General features: G+C 39.8%; 1 protein-coding gene across 1 annotated transcript in view; it reads right to left on the reverse strand.

Moving 5' to 3' along the window:
- Positions 1-3,460: 3,460 nt before the first annotated feature.
- The window catches only part of ptprn2 (protein tyrosine phosphatase receptor type N2), a 119,569-nt gene continuing 105,162 nt past the window's right edge, over positions 3,461-17,867 (reverse strand). Inside the window, exons 16-22 of the mRNA XM_070853085.1 lie at positions 15,842-15,919; positions 12,392-12,511; positions 11,226-11,392; positions 8,859-8,912; positions 7,779-7,843; positions 5,649-5,722; positions 3,461-3,532 (exon numbers count right to left, since the gene is read on the reverse strand). Coding sequence (XP_070709186.1) covers positions 3,461-3,532; positions 5,649-5,722; positions 7,779-7,843; positions 8,859-8,912; positions 11,226-11,392; positions 12,392-12,511; positions 15,842-15,919 — 630 coding nt within the window. The remainder of the gene's footprint in view (positions 3,533-5,648; positions 5,723-7,778; positions 7,844-8,858; positions 8,913-11,225; positions 11,393-12,391; positions 12,512-15,841; positions 15,920-17,867) is intronic.

Raw genomic sequence — 17,867 nt, forward strand, 5'->3', positions numbered from 1 at the left:
CCATGAATACATTTTCTAATAAACTTGTACCCATCAGATGATAAGCAATTAAACATGCGTAATTATGGTTTCCATACAGTAATTTCTAAGCTGATTAGGTTTGTGTGCTTTACAACCTGAATGGGAGAATATTAATAGGGTTTTGGTTTGGTGTTGCTGGTTAGCAGTGGCAGCTCATCAGCGAATCATATGCAAATGAGGCCTCAGGAAGTGCATGAAGCCTCATTCCTCGCTATTAGAACTGTCAGGGGAGGAGCGACATGTCACCGGGCAACACACACACACACACACACACACAAGTGTGTGTTCATGCATGAGGCACACACACACACACACATTGTTGAAAGGTCAGAAATTATATATTCCCAATACACACTACATGTTTCCATGTTTTTGCACTTCTCTGTTCTCTAATAACAGAATCCTTATTATACTTTCTGTCAAATTCATGTCAGTTTTTCAGTTTATTTTACCTTTCATGAAGGATATTTGTTTTATTTTGGAGTCACTTTCGAGGGCATAACTAGTTGTGACAAATAGCTTTATTAATGGTTAATAAATCAATGGTTAACATTACTTTTAGATCAGTTATAAACTGCTAATAAGAGCGTTTGGATTGTCAGGTGGTGACAAACGGCTGGTGTTTATCCTCTTTAGCATCACACTAAATGAATAATAAACCCAATAAATATTGAGATGTCATTAAGAGCACTTAATGACAACTCAGCATCTATTATTGTGGACTTGATGGCTTATTAGAAAGCGAGATCCATTACTCTTTATTAATGACTTACTAAACGCAACTTTGTAAAAGCATTCGTCATACTGGGGGATAAACATTAGTCAAAGGTGTTTTTCACAACCTGGCGACACAACTAAAAATGATTTATTAACTATTAATGCAACCATTAGCTTGATTTATAAACTTACTAGAAAGTAGCACAGAAGGAGACGAGCACAAATTAGTTCACTCAAACATAGAACACATGTAACATTAACATTTGTTCAACATTTAATCGCAAGACCCAAACTCCATACTCATGTCACATGATAACAAACTAAACCATCTCCATGACATGGACCCTGGACTCCCTGGAAAAGCATTACGTATTAATATTGAGAGGATTATCCTGGTGAAATAAAGTTAATTTCATTGATTGGACAAGCTTAGAGCAACTCTATCTGCAGAGCAAGGTCATGAGCTGTGGGTCAAAGCACAGTGGGTACACAGTGGGTCTGTAGAGAATTCTTTGCCAAAAATATAACATTCATTTTAGCAATAACATTTTCCAAACATGGTTGAAATCCTCACATAACATACTGACAATGTTATTTGAGGGGGGGAAACTATTTTTTGTTAATCTAAGCAGCCGAAATCTGCTCCCTATAACCAACACAAAATGATTAATATAATTTTAAAAAGCCTTACGAACGTGTAACTATCAAATAGTAATGGCATACCTTTGAGCTGTTTCTAAAAATGTTCACCTTGTGAGTCCCACCGAGGTCACAAACCTCTTCTGGTCAAGACAACAGATAAAACTAAAATAAGCAATTAGCGTCTGAGCCTCCTGCTCGCTGATACTGGAGGAGAAACCGTCATATGGAGGACCTGAGTGGCTGAAATACATGACTGATTTCATTTCAAACCCCATCCACTCTCTCCTCTGACAGAACTGGTGAACCAAACACTTCATCTGTACAAACCTGAGAGTCTCTCCCAGCCACAAACCCTCGGGGAGCGTGATACATCTTTTCTTTGTGACTTTTCTAAAGCTACCATTCAATCAAATACCATTCGCTTTAAGAGCAGCCTTCTCCCTCCACTGTGTGTGTGTGTGTGTGTGTGTGTGTGTATCAGAAACTAAATTAAACACCAAGACAGCAAAGCAGTATAATCTGTTCTGATTTATTATCAACCTGAATGTTACTTTTCACACAAAATATATAGTTCTCATTGAGGCTCTCAGTATACATTTCCGATAGCACTATATAGGGATTCATAAAGTTATTCATTGTCTCTACAGTACATAGAGGGAATAATCTGTCATGTTGCACAAAATATCACAATATACCAGTGATGGAGGGACACAAATTTAGCAACAATCCCAATATAATAAAGTTCTGCTTAAATATATCATATTCTTACCATCGATATAGGAACTATCTCAGTTGGTATATTTCTATTACATTTAATATTAACAGAGATGTTCATGTAACAAACAATTCATGGTGTAAAATGTAAGATCAATGCAATGAGGAATAAAAAAAACACCTGATATGTTGCAAGAATCATGACCTGTGAGGCTTTTTTTGGGAATCAGAGCGTCTGTGGTTTAATACAGGAGTGAGATGTCTGAACCCAAAGTACAACAATACACACACACTTCAACATGTGATGCTGAGTATATAGTGGATGATTCAGATCACAGAGGAGAAGAAACGTGAGGAGTTTATTTCCAAAATGCTACATGAATCTAATACACCAGTTCATTTAGGGGATACAATCTGTACAATATCATGATTTTTTTTTTTTTTTTTTTACAGGCAAAACTTAATTTACTTTAAGTATTAAAATTCTAAAAGTACAATAGTTGAGAGCTGCAACAATTAGTCAGTTGACAAAAAATGAATTAGCAAACATTTTGATAATAGATAAAGTGTTTCTGTCATTTTTCAAACAACGCCATCCGTTCTCTGGTTCAAACCTCTTAAATACGACAATTTGCTGTTTTTCATAGTTGACAGTTAAGATTTTAGACTGTTAGAAAAATAAGCAAAATGAAGGCATTGCTGTGGCCTCTGAGAAATTATAAATGCCATTTCTCACTTTTTTTTTTCACATTTCATCGACTACATTAGATTGCAGATTATTTTCTGATTAATCAAGAAAATAATCTGCATATTAATTGATAACTACAGTAATTGTGAGTTGCAGCCTGACTACAGTTTGTTTTAAATCTGACGAAAGTAATAATTTCTAAGCGTCTGAATCAATCTTTTGGATAGCTGATTTTGGAACAAAAATCTTCACTTGACATCACGTAAACAGGTCGTCAGTGGCACTAGAACGGTATGTTCAGGAACAACATCACAGTTATAGAGGACCGGGGTTCATATTGACAAAAAGTGTCACAGTAGGAGGGCTGATCTAAGTTCCCACATCAGATCAGATCAGGCCCCACTGGTACGCACACTCTCCTGAATTACTAAAACGACACAGATCCTGATCAACTGTCGTACTCTGAGGCAAAATTTTGCGAATATGGATCCAGGTGAGATATCTGGCACGACATTCATAAGTATACAGTATATATAGAGGTGAAGAGGAGGCAGAGACAAGAAGAGAGAAGAGAGAAACAGAGCGAGAAGAAGGAAGGGCAGAGAGAGATGTCAGTCTTGAGTGGGCTGAGGAAACCGGTGCTCAGCGAGCGAGAAGAAGGTGGGGGATGTGATGCCTTCACTGAGGAAGCGCTTTCAGGATGGCGTTCACCTCCTCTGCCACGGCTGTCAGCGCAAACTCAAACTGCTCCTGAGGAGGAGGAGGAGGAAAAGATGCAGGGAGAGAAGGGAAGGAAGAATGAAAGTTTTAGTGTGTACAGGTGTGTAACCGCTCAGGAATGCCATTTCAGAATGATTGGCAACTGCTGCCTCCTCTTCCTCCCTCTCTCCTGACCCTACCGGCGAATATGATTGGCGATAGCCTTAAGGTGAGGGTGAAGGTGAGCCAACTTGGAGTGCATGCGGACCGCGGCACAGCCATCGATCCAGCCAGGTGTGTCTTAAAATAAAGCTTTTGAGTCAAGCTGTCTCTCAGCTCTGTGAGTGCAAGTGTGTGTGCATTTGTTTGTGGATTCCACTCATAGTCTTCCCAGAGGTGCGCAAGGAGCTGATTGATGTTTGCCCCATGGACCTGGTGTTTTTATATTCCTCTCCTTTCCCCAGGCTGCAGGCCAAGGGGTTCTCTCACAGAGAAAAGGTACGTAGGAGTTTGGAGGGAGCAGCCGTTAGATGTGTCAACACATAGCCTGCCACAGTCTGGCCTGAGGATAGGCTGAATCAATATGAAGGAGTCACTGGTGTCCGTGCTTTTCATTTTGCAGTGGAGATTATGTGGAGTGATTAGGTTTTCTATTTTTATGTGTTCTGATGTTGTGATGGGGCCAGAAAATACGTAAGTACATCGACCTGTATCTCCACTGCAGTAACATGTGCTTATGTTTAATCCCAAATTGAGTTTAAAGTTCTGCGTGTTAAAAAAGATACTTTTCAAACCAGACTTTGTGCGTGCTGTGCTGTTCACATTTACTCCACTGGGGGGAGATCAATCTCTGCTCCACTGATCAGAGATGGATGCTTAGTAAGGAGGAAAAATGGTCACACATGCTGTAATTACAGCCCGTTGATGTCTGTCAAAAGGAGTCACCAGAAAAAGAAATAAATGTCCAATTTTTGTGTGGTCTATCGACAAATAAAGTGGCAACATCAAGAAGGAGGGAGAAAAAGATAATTGGTTGTCCAATCCTTGAAACCTAACTCTAAATTTCATATCTCATTACAATCTAATTTCTGTGTAGACCCAGCATGAAGCCACAAAGTGAAATCAACAATATTCCAATATAATTTTACTTAGACTTGTCAGAAAAGAGAGAGTGCTTGAAAAGCTTTTCTGCGCTGAACAGAGCAGGGCTGTAAAAGCAGCATTAATGAACCATCGAGGAACACTGGAGTCTGTTAGCAAGCAGCCTCCATAAATATTATCGCCCACTGCTACATGAGGTTTGCCTTTATTATCATTATTATTCCTTCCCATTACAAGAGAGAAACAAAACAGACATCCTACTTATTATTTGCATTAGTGGATGAGAGGAAAGGCTTTGTATACGTTTCCTAAAATGCTATGAGGGAAGGAGTCTGCTGTGATCTAAACTGTGGAGGCTGAAGAATTCAGCAGCAGCATGAGTTAGACAGGAGTAACAAATCTACAGTACTGGACAAGTAAAATGTATAAAGATGTAAGGGAAATAAATGATGAATACAATGTTAAACAACATAAATGATATTCAATTATTGTTTCAGTCATTTTTCAAGCACATATATCAAACATTGGCTTGGTCTAGCAGCTGAAATGTGAGGATTTGCAGCTTTTCTTGTTATAAACTGAATATATTTTGGTTTTGGACTGCTGGTCAGATAATAATAAGGCATTTGAAGACATCATCGTGGGATAATTATCCCTGATTGATTTAGCAATTTACATCATGCTACATAAAAACGGTTCATTTAACAGTCTAGGATTAATGAAGATAATTCATAATATTTGTTTAAGTAAAACAATTAAGAGAAAATTTTAAAATGCTCTTGGTCAGATCTTGGTCAGTCTCTCTGTGCCTTGTGATAAATGTGGAACAGTGAATTATTATCTTCCAAGACAATGTTTTTCTAATCCTGAAGCAGTTATCAATTACCACATCATTTCCCCTGGTCCTGTGCACATGAAGTAGACAATCGTCTGTTTGAATGACTGCAACCCCTCCTCCCTCCCTCCTCCTCCTCCTCCTCCTCCTCCTCCTCCTCCTCCTCCTCCTTCCCTCCCTCCCTCCCTCCCTCCTCCTCCTCCTCCTCCTCCTCCTCCTCCTCCTCCTTACCTTTGTCTGGACCATGCCAGCTCTCTGGTCTCTCAAGTGCTCCAGGGTAGCGGCAATATCAATCTCTTTAGCACCTGCAACAGACCGAAAATTGGACTGAGTTCAAAGCAGCGGAGTAATCCAGCTCACATCTGTCAATCTCTCTTTATACTGGGCTCCCTTTGGAACAGCGCAGCGATTGAAAATTATTACATTCATCCCTCGAAAGATTTGGACGAGAGCCACAGACTGTTTCTCGATAAAATATGCAAGAGGATATTTTTGGGGTCTGGGAAATGTGCAATAATGCATTAAAAAACACTAAGCACGGCCTCTCCGTGAGAATCTTGTTCAAAAATTGGTTTAGATAATGTCCAACTAGAAAGTTTTCTAAGAGCTTTTTGATACAACAATATCTGAGCGTGCGTGTGCCTGCATGTTTGTGCAAATCAACAAAATCTAGTTAAAATGATTTATTGCCTTTGCAGCAGCCATACTGATGATTAACCTATGCAACAGTTGCTCGCCTTCAACAGTGATCAGCTGCTGTTGGCCGCGAAAGTGTGTGATGTTCATCTGGAAATCTTATCCTACTTTAACAATTATGGATTTCAAGCAGCAGAAAACAGACAGAGACAGAGGGAGAAAACCGGAGAGCGTCTGACCTCTCAAGATGTTTTTGAAAGTGAGGCAGAGAAAGGAAGCAAAAGAGATAGAGCAAGAGTGAAAATGCATGCATGTGTGTGGGTGAGAGAGAGTAAAAAAGAGGGATTTAATGCAGCTGGACTTAGTACTCAAAGTACTTCACTGCTCCGACAAGACTTTCATGTCTCAGAAGGGCTGGATTCCAAAGTAAAGCTGAAGAGAGGCTCCTCGACCGAAGAAAAAAGCTTTGGAGAGTGAGATTATGTCCATTTTATATATTTGATTCTGGAGCAGGAAACAAAAGGTTAAAAAGAGACCAGGTGGCACCTTTCATCACCGCAACGCATTCGTCACTGAACCACATGGACTCCATCGGATTGGGTCAGTCCTGTGACTGTTCTGCAGCAGTGAAGGGACGGTCTGCATCAGAGGCAGCCGTGTTCCTAACCTGCTCAGAGGGGCTGGGATCGCAGGAGGAGGGCATGCAGAGAGTGAGGCTAAAGGGCAAAGGTCAAAGGGCGGAGGGCAGGGGCCAGGTTAAGCTATGGGGGGCTTTAAGGTGACGTGAGGTGGCCTTTGGAAGAACCCTGCTTCTGTGCAACAATAGGTGTCCATATCCAAGTGTGCTTGCATATAAAGCTGGGATATCTCATAGAACATGACATTTTTTATGCTGGTTATTTTGTAATCCAGTTGACACTAATTTCTGTTTATTCATACAAACTGAGCTAATTCTTCTCCTGCTACACGTAATAAATGATACACCCATATCACAGAGACCCTGTTCAAGTAGCCTTCTTGCCCGGTTGTTTTGTATTTATCTAGACTTGTGGATAATGATTTCTAAAGCCAAAGTCAATGATGGCACCAAATTACTGAGATTTGTGACCAACTGCAGATTATGTACCTTGACTCTTTGAGTGTGAAAAGGCAAACGGGGGGCCAAGATTTGTCCAGATTTTTACATCCTGGAGATCTTAGGCAGCTTAGTTTATATTTGAGTAAAAGAGGAAAAACAGAAGACAATATAAAGGGTGCAAACTATGTGGATTATTAAGAACAATCCAACAGTAAAATAAAATAAACCAATTCTTCCCATTAAATATTAAATATTGATTCAAACCACTGGAGCAACACTTGCAAATTCTGATTTTCAATGTATTTTCACTTTAAACACATCATTTCCATGCATGTGCTATCTAAATTCATGTTGCTGTTATGCTGCAGGTCAATATAGTGTGACGGTAGCTTAAATAGATAATTACTAATGTGAGCACAGGTTTCTTTTCCATTTTCCTTTTCTCTGTTTTCTTTTTGTTCCACTCTCTCCACTCCTTCCAGCTCCCTCCACATCTGCCACTGCCTTCACTGCCTCTCCAGGCCTCAGAGAAGTCACCCTCTAATGCATCCCCAAGACCCTCTGTGGAAAATGAGAGGCTTTAGCGTTGCCAGGGCAACACTTGAACGCAAGCAAGAAAGACTGAAAGGGAAGCCATTGATCGTTACCTTTAGCCATCCTATTGAGGACCATGTCAATCAGAATATAAGTCCCACTCCTGCCAGCTCCATCACTGCAGAGAGTCAGAGAGAGAGAGAGAGATGGAGATCATTAAGGTGGCAGAGTGATGCTTTAATCTCAAAGTGTTTTCTTATAAGGAAACAAATTGCTCATTTACATCTGCATCTGCTGAGAGGCTGTGGAGTATATTTAAACACAAATTAGTCTATGCATACAGATACACACCGCTCCACCTGCTTAAAAAACCTGATATAACAGATAAAATAGAATACTTAAAAAGCAAAAATCAATAATAATCCTTAAGATTCTCCTGAAAATACCTGAACAGATCTGAATATTTCATGTCGCAATAACTGTTAAACCTTTGTACACGAGTGCATGTGTGGTCTTGAGACTATTGGGGAGAGGGGAATGGTTTCTGAGGCGCACTGGGGACAAAGGCTTTTAAATGAATGCACCTCAGGAGCAGAGGAGAGGTTGAGAGGCCAGGGGCGGTTCGAGAACAGCTTTTGGAGAGCCTTGCTTTTCCATTACTCCAGAGATAGTCTTATGAAAAGCCTCCCTTTGTGCCCGCCGGCCATTCAACGGCTCTGCATGTTAATTGCAAACAAGGCGTGCACATCTCTCTAATAAAGGCAAGGCCAATAAAACAGGAGAGCGGCCTGAGCACCACTGCTTCATTAATCCACTGCTAGACACTCAGTCCGTACAGCTCCCTCAGAGGCAGAGCGGGCTGCCTGCCCCCACGCATGACTTAACAGGATGTGACTATTAAAAGTGGTCGGACAGATACCTCGTGTTTAATACAAACCAATCAAGGCCAGTTAACTAACTCAACCAAATGGGAAATGGAAGTATCTTTGGCCGAGTGTCTTTGTGCCACAATTTCCATAAAGACACAGCCAGTGGAATAAACAGCAGCTCCAGTGGACCCAGATAGAGTAAATGGACTGAGCGGGTTTTAAACAAACAGCCTCTCCCCTCCAACACACAGGCCCCAACAAACAATCGCTATCCCAATTCAGCAGGGTCAGCCACTATCACAAGGTTCAAATAGTTATACTTGCCTGCAGTGAACAATTATCGGGCAAGATCGACCCCGGTAGCACTTGTTAACCTTTCTGAAATAAAAAAAAAAAAAAAGAGAAAACTGGATGTTATTGCAAGTTTGATGGTGAGTTTTCTTAAATGCACAGGCTGCTAAATCACACTGGAAATTATAGCTAACGTGACTCATGAGGGACACTGCACTGTGTTCTGGATTAAATGAATGACAGCAATAATCAAAAGAACAAGCAGAACCCTGAGAGATGCACCCTCCTGTCGATCACCCACTTTAATTTGAGAAAAGAGAGAGAAATCTGTGTCGCACCACGTAAATAAGCTGAGCGTCATTTCAAACAGCGTTATTGTGACATGTGGGTTGATGGATGTGGTGGTGTGATGTTGTGATTGCCGACCACCGACGCATTAACCCCAGCCAATTATGAATGTTATACACCACAGGCACGGTGAAGGCCAACAAGCCTTTTCACACCCCGCTGTTGCCATGGAAACTGACTACACTGAGAGCTTCCGCGTCTTCCCATTTCCCTCGTTTTTCACCTTCCAGCGACAAAATGAAAAATAAATGTCTGAATCTCTCATCTTATCTCTATTTATCTAGTGCTTTCTGCTGCTTTTCAAAATCATTAATGCAATTTAACATTAGAAATATGTAAATAACACAATAAATACGACCTAAATCACACTGCATGAATATACTATAATATAAATGGATGTGCCAATTTGCAGTTACTACTGCTATAGTACTTCTACTATTACCTATGGTAATAATGATAATGTGTTGTAGCTAATAATATATATTATATTTTGCAGAACATGCTAAAATATATCATATTTATATAAATACTTTATATTAATTATTACTAATATGTGGAATATTATATTTCAATTTTCATTGCTTTCTCTGTTCATCTAACCTCAGTTGTTGTGTGTTGTATTTGTGGAGTTTCCTGTGTATTTGGACCTTAAGAACTATAACTTTGAACTGCATTTCCCATGTAACTTGAGCTTCAAAGCACAGGTGTGCTCTGTTTGATGTCAGTATGAGCTTTGTTTTTGCCCAGATGTAGATTTATAGTGGAGACAGCCTGGCTTTATCATTTAAATACATGCACTGAACATAGCAAAATATTAAAATGCAATAAAACTACAGTAATCCATTGCTGATTTTGTAGGAAGGATGTTTCCATCTTGATATTTGTTTTGGATACTTTACACTCAGTTTTTGGTTTTTACATCAAATTATATTGTATTAAATTGAAATATATTACATTTTAAGTATACATATCAAATATATGAGAAAAATCAGAATTTGTCCATACAGAGGTGGTCGGAGTTCCCATGCAAGCCAGAGGAAGGAGCAGTGAGAGGGGGAGAGGGGAGACAGAGAGTCAGGAGTGAGAGAAAGACAGTTTGTGCACAGGCCTGGCTGAGGAGACACAGTTTCCAATGATCACTTTTGTGACTATGCAACTGGGCTCATATTACTAGCTGCAACATCACAAAAATGACACTGGCAACCGCAAAATACCGAGTTGGCCGAAACCGTGACAACCGTGAGTGTACAGTACACCGTGTGGATCTGAGACCTCTGAATCACATAATCAGAGAGCTTTAGATTCCCAATTACCTCCAGCGGCATAAATGGAGTTACATCAAGGAAATCTAGTTGTTAGGGAGATCTCAACAGCAAAGGAAAAACTTATGTAATCAAAACACAGCTCAAACCTGCACACCAATATCATAAATGAATGTAACTGACTACAAACTACACCCAGTTTAATTTCCTTTTTTTTTTTCTTCTCTCATCTGCATTACAAACCAGAGGGACAGACTTCCATCCACAAATCAGATGCATCTATTCTCATTTGGAGGGCTTTTCCTTTCCCTCTGGGTTCTCCCAGAGGAGCTATTGCTGCTCTTCTGCCAGAACACATTATATAGAGAACAGAGTGAGGTTATTCAGTCACTAGCTTTACCCCTCTCCCATGTTTTTAGTGAGACAGCTCTCATTTAATTGGGTGTTTGAATTAGGTTTTTTTCTTTTCTTTTCTTCCCAAGCCAAGCCAGGCAGTGTGGGGCTGTTAATTTGCTGCATCACATGTGCTGGAGGGAGGTGAGGGGAAATAGGCCCAGGATGAAAGGGATAGTAGAGAAACACAGTCCTTATTAGAACAACCGTTCTCTAGGACACCAAAAGGCAGAGGGGCAAAAGAGAGACAGACCAGAGAGGCGCTGACAGAATACAGAATATCAGGGAAGGTGATTAAGAACAAGCTCAGGATAAAGGCCTTTTGTAAAGGTGGAAATGTGCCTTAAATCAGCTGAGCTCCAGTGTCTGAGGCCAACCAGCAGGATCTTCACTCTACCTGCGGAAGTCTAACAGGGTCCTGGCTGAGTTAGGGATCCCGCGGTCCATCCAGGACAGGAAGTGGAACTGGGTGACGGTGCGTGTCTCGTTGGTCTGCAGGTTCTTCAGGTAGAAGCTCCGCACCAGGAAGTCCTCACACCAGATGTGCTCAGACACCAAGTTCACCTAAATATAGAAAAGAAATAAGAGTTTAATTAATCACATCTTCACACCAGCAATCAGAACTACAGAACTACCACAATGCTTTAAAGGGACAGTTCCCTCAAATTACAAAAAACATATTTTGTCACTTGTACCAAAACACTAGCTTTGTGCTTTATTCTACCTTTACAAAGATATTGATGTTCAGTTTTTCATTGACACCGTCAGAGAAGTAGGTTGTGGTTTGCAGTGGTGTCCAACCACACCCATTTACAAAGGTGAGGGGGGTCAGTATAATGTGGTCCAGTGTAACACCAATGCTACCTAGTATTTAACATACTCTACAGATGAATTAACACCTCTTAGACACAGTCAACAAAACCTGTTGTTCTACTGGGTTGCATTAAATTGTACGAGTGTACCTAATAAAGTGGCCAGGGAGTGCATATACTTTAGTAGAGTCCTTACTTGATTGTTTCATGCTACACATACAATGGGTGGTATATAATGACATGTTTCTCATTTAGAAATGTCCTTTTCCAGAACCATGCTAAAGGGTTTTGAGATATCAGTCTCTGAGATTTCTGCTTCCACCCCAATAATAACTGCTAATAAAAATGAGCATTGAATGAATTTAGTTTGTGATGCTCATACTCATTAAAAACTAAATTTTAAAAAACAGAGTCCTTGTTACTCAACAGCTTTCATAAGGATGATTTAATTTGGTAGAGAGTAGTTCCACTGAAAGGGATGTCGATAAATTATAGATATTCTTTCTGGAAAGACATGGTGCTTTTGATTTTTTCAAATGCCATTTTGCAATGCTGGGAGCACCACAAATAAAATTCATCTTCATTGCAGTCTAGACAGATATCTCATAATTTCAGCATCTAAAAGGTATGCCTATTGCTACACAGCACTATAAGGAGAAAATATGTTATTTTTTTATTTTGGTTGAACTGATTCTTTAAACTTTACAGCATCCAAACTTTGTAACTTATGCTTCATCTCTCACTGACATACCTCGTAGATGTGGTAGACATCTGATCCTTCATCGGGCCAGTAGTGGTGGCACTGCTTCACTCCGTTTTCAGAAAGCGGGGTCAACATGACGATTACGACGCAGCCACTCTCCCACACCATCTACACACCAGGAGCAAAAACGTCAGACCTCCGTCAAACTCACACACACACACACACACACACACACACACACACACACACACACACACACACACACACACACACACACACACACACACACACACACACACACACACACACACACACACAGCAACCCATTCATGCTCCTCTGTGTGACATTACAATAGCACTAATATGTAGCTGAACTGTGCCACTAGGAGCAGCATATTGCACATTAAATGGCAGGCTTGTATTAGAGTGAAATTGATTTCTTAATCTTAGTCCAGGAAGTATGAATAAATGTCACCTCTCCGCGTGTGACAAATGATAAATGTTGGGTCGAGCAGCAGGAGGGCGCGTCACGTGTCGCCCTCTCTCAGTCGTCTGAGCGAGATCACAACATCTACTGAGCTGCTGCTCCATTTCATCTTATCACAATCTAATGTGTCCTTGGGAAAAAAATACAGGCCCACGGCAGCCATTAGGAAAATGAGGAGGAAACGCGGCTTTTATGATTGCTATAAAAACACAATGGCCTTGACTATACACTAATCACAAGCTTCTGTGATCCAGCCCAGTGGACACATTGCACGCCAACTGTGCCAACTGCGTCAAGATGTGATGAGATTAGGCAAGGTGATAATGAGACGGAATACCATCCATTTAGTCTTGTAAGGTTTGGCAAATATTTGTAGGTAGGTTCATAATGCACTAAACAATTTCCTGGCTCCAAAAACATCCTACACCTACTATTCATGATTTATATAGAGGAAGGCAGGGTACGAAAATGCCTGGAAAATGACTGAAGCCGCTGCTCTGTGAACTCATGCTGCTTGGCTTTTTTTTTTTTGCATTGAATTCTGAGGAGAAGTGAACAGGAAAGCCAGGCCCAGCAGAGCTAAGGTAATAGCTGGGGAGGGAGGGAGGGGGGACGGATGGAGGAGTGAAGGATGAAGGGATGGAGGAATGAGGAGTGGAGGATTAGAGCAGAGCCGCCTTTCAGAGCGCTGCCTGGGGCTGGTGTGGATTAGATAGGACAGAGCAAAAAGATTTGCCTCCTGCACGGTCCATTTGCATGAGAGTGGCAGTGTTTCCCCTGTTTGTTTACTTTTAATGGGGGGGAAAGACAGTGTTTTTTTTTCCTCGTGCCACAATCCAAGGTTAACCATATTGAATAATGAATGGCTAGTTCTTACTCCCAGACATAGAACTGATGCTCATTGTGTCAGTCAATCTGTGTCTAATTTTCCATTATTTTCTGCTTAATTGCAAAAGATTTAGAGTTGATTTCATGGCTAAATAGCCCATTTCATTAGATAATGGATATGCATTTATTCACCTGGCACAGAAAAAAATTTGGCAGACAAACAAACAAAATAACCAAATTGACTAAGAGATAATTATCAGCTGTTTCATTTGAGGCACTTTTAAATTTATAAATAAAATACAAAAAACAAGGCACCGTTCAATCCTATTTGAGCTGATGTAATCGATTAAGCTAAACTTTTTACTTTACTTTACTAAATTTTCCTTTTTTCAATTATTCCGAACACCACGTGAGAGCAGGTGTGTAAGCAGGCTTGTTTTTTTTGGGTTAAAAAAAAAACGATTTACAACAAAAAACAACTATTACATTCCCTCTGATGTGCAGAACCAAACCAGAACCAGACCAAACTTGGTGTAACCACCCTTCCCCCGGTCACAAATGGGTGCAAACGTCTGTTCTAATAAAAAGTCAGCACTATCATAATGACTTGAAACGAGTATCCATTCAGTACATGATGCAGGGTGCAGAGTGCAGGGCCAGCTGGTCTGCCAGGATTTATGCTTCACACTTCTACATCCTGGTCACGGCTAGCAGAGTTACTTCACCATATGGAGGTGATGGGCCCACTAATTACTACAGTGGTGTCCTATTAACACATGAGAACACCATTTGGCAACCATGCATCATTTAAGGCATGCCTCCACACATGATATGTTTTACGATAGCTTATATCCAGTGATTAATGGCAAGTTTGTCTGACATTTATGGACAAGGGAATTAATGCAAATAGCAGGGAGAAAAATGTAAATATGAGCAAACACCAGCATTATCACAAATAACATTAGATATCTAGGGGGTATGCATAACTAGAACATTGCATACAACCAAAAGCTGCAAGTTTGTAGTACATATTTAGCTAGTAGCATTGTTTTATTGATGAGTGGTAGAAACACCATTACTTCTAGCCCCAGTTTGTGCCTCATGTATCACCATTACATTTGAGTCACAGAGCCAGTCATGCAATTTTCCTAAAAATATACAATTATACGTTGTCCTACCTCTATTTGAGCGATAATTATGCACCAAGTTTTGGAAGTACATCTCCCATAATGCTTTGGGGTATGCAAAAAGAAAGCATAATGTTGTCATGGATTCAGCAAGTTAAGCTGTAGGCTACATTTTGAGCCCTGTTTTATAGCCTCTATTCGTTTAAATTCTGGCAAATTGGCATCATTAAAATTATGCTGAATTCGCTATTAGCAGTTCCCGTTTGCAGTCTATCCATGAATGTACAGACAAGTATCATGGGACTGCTTTGATACTGAAGAAAACTTAGAAATGGTAAGATTTTCAGGCAAGTTCTGGAGTTTTAAGGAGCATCTTTTTTTCTATGATTTCCAATGGACTTTTTGGAAGCTTATTTGCCATGGACATCGGATATGACGCCTATGATGGTGAGTCACACCAAATCTAAAAATATGTGCATCATGTCTGTGTGTTCAGCTTTACTGAGTTATGACTCAGTAAACAGGACTGCCATTTCTGATGCAAATTGCTGTGATAACAGCGTTAAGATTCAACATTTTGCTTGTGATTTACAAAAAAGCAAAGACATGTATGCATTTTCCAGTTGACTATTTGAGAAAAGGGTTAAAATATTTTTTCATGCACCAGATGGTATGTTTTTCATGCAGATGTTTCAAAGAGAATTTGAGTATTCTTTGAGTAACTGCTTTTAAAAAAACCTTCTGGGTTTTCCAAGATAGATATTTGTAGGAGATGCTTAGCTATGTGATTTGAATGCAATGTGGGTACATGAGAGGCACAAGCTGGGGTTAAATTGCTTCATTGATCCCCATTTCACCATTGCTTTAACAGCAAAGAAGTAATAATCCAGACAGTCTTGTCTTGGACCAAGAAGAAGCTGTCAGGAATTGGTAAATCACACAAAAACATTGGGTCAGACAGAGTTCAGCTCTGTTGTGGTTCTTCCAAACCCTCATCTCTGTAGAAACAGAGAAGGTAAAACATTTAAGACCACAGTGAATGGAGATGAGTATTACCTGCCAGAAGTCTGCCACGGTGGAAGGAAGTGGGCCCTGCGAAGAGATGTAAGTAGGGTTGCGAGGGTCATGGTCCATCTGGGAGAGAGGGAGCAGAGTGTGACACAGTGTTTGGGTGGGGAGGAAAAAAAGACTTCCATCAAAGCCTCCATCTGGATGGAGGAATGAGAGCAGAAAACATTCGCCTCTGCTGTAGGTGTTCTCTTTCATTCACTGATTCAGTCTCTCTGAACTCGTCCGTCTTCTCCATTTCCTCTTTGCCACTTCCCTTCTGTGCCTAAGATCTTTTTAATGAGTCTGATTACATTAAATTGGAATATAAAACAACTGTGCACTATTATTGGTAAATGTGCAGTCCATCACTAGATAAGCTTTGAATGCATATTGGAAGGTGGTTTCTATGCTTGTCAGTTGATTAAAGATCACTCTCTTTAACAATCATGCTTGTGTAAAATGGACAGAAGTTGCATTCTATTATGTCCAAAATTAGGCAAAAAGGCACCTCTAGTGTTTGTTTCCTCCAAAAGATGCTTTAAGTATCTGATAGTGAAAAGATTTTTGTCATGGCTTCTTATAAGACAGCACTGACAAATGTGCTGTTCTACACATCATGCATTACCATATTATTAGCTTGTATAACTGCTACCAGTATGGTATCTGGATATCCCACTTGAAAATATAATTTAGTTTTCCTTATTCATTTCTTCTTTAGTGCTACATTTATATACTTTGTTCTATTTTATTGCCTATCTTATTCTAGTCTTATTTAAGATATTTGAATATTTGAATTGCTGTGTGTGTAGTGTGGAGGGCTCAATAACTGTATTTCATTGTGCAATCCTGTATTGTATAATGGCAATAAAGCCAAACCTTGAATTCTAACTTCAGATCCTTTGAATATTCAAAATAAACACTTAAAGTCTTATTACCTTCAATTATTTTAGTTTCCCACGCATTATCTCATCACTCAGAGACATTTTGTCTTTAGTTCGTGTCAGGTCATGTAAAGCCTTTTCTACGGTGTCCCTCCAATGTGCTCCCTGAAAGACCTCATGAAATGGCTTTCAGGTCTCGATATCTGTCATGCTTTGACATGTTTCTGCATGAAACATGATATTGTGGTGGGACTTTAGAGGCTGCAGGCGGGTGATGTGAGAGAGCTGAATGTTGAGGTGGGACATAATGACACGGGGGACTTGATTTGAGGGATGTGATTGAGACTTGATTGAGTAGGTGTTGGCTGGGTCGCCACCAAAATCAATGATCACATTTTATTGAATGGAATTCTTACGCGCACCCTGGAGATGCATCAGAGGAAAGATGTTGACATATTTTACAGGGAAAAAATAGGTGGGTGAATATCAGTGCCTTCTCGGCGTACCTGTATATTTACCATTATAATGATAGACGACACACCCAAACAGTGCTGTATTCTTTTGGGTATTGAGCTTCATTTATTAAAGTAGACCATCCAGATATAGTCTTATATGACAATAAACTATAAGGACACAACACATGAGCTTGGAAGTTAAACATCTAGTTTTTCATTACATGTCTTTGTGTTTTTCTTTGACTCAGTTATCCAGCTCATAGAGCCTGATTGTGGTGCAGTTCTTTATGGCTTTAATGTTACCATAATGCTTTTCTCTCTTCATGTTTAATAACCTCAACAACAGGATTCATCTTTAATGATCTGAACGGCTGATAAAACCAAATACAAACTTTAGTTTGTAGAACATTATAGGCCAAAAATTTCTTACTTAAATTTAAAAAAAATTTTTTTTTTACTTTTTGTAATTTATTTTGAATATGGTGGATTAAAAATGTCAAATTGTTTTCTCTTTTAAATCTACTTCCAAACTGAGATGTAATAGAAACAATAGAAACAAACAACTGTGTTCATTTAAATTGAATATAAGCCCCATTTTTTTTTGCAGAGTTGAGTAGTGAAATACTTAATGATGAAGATCCTGGTTTGATCATATCTATGTTAATTTATGATCTATAGTCATATTGTATGGAATAT

This window comes from Pempheris klunzingeri, chromosome 21 (genome assembly GCF_042242105.1).
Source record: "Pempheris klunzingeri isolate RE-2024b chromosome 21, fPemKlu1.hap1, whole genome shotgun sequence".
NCBI classification, from domain to species: domain Eukaryota; kingdom Metazoa; phylum Chordata; class Actinopteri; order Acropomatiformes; family Pempheridae; genus Pempheris; species Pempheris klunzingeri.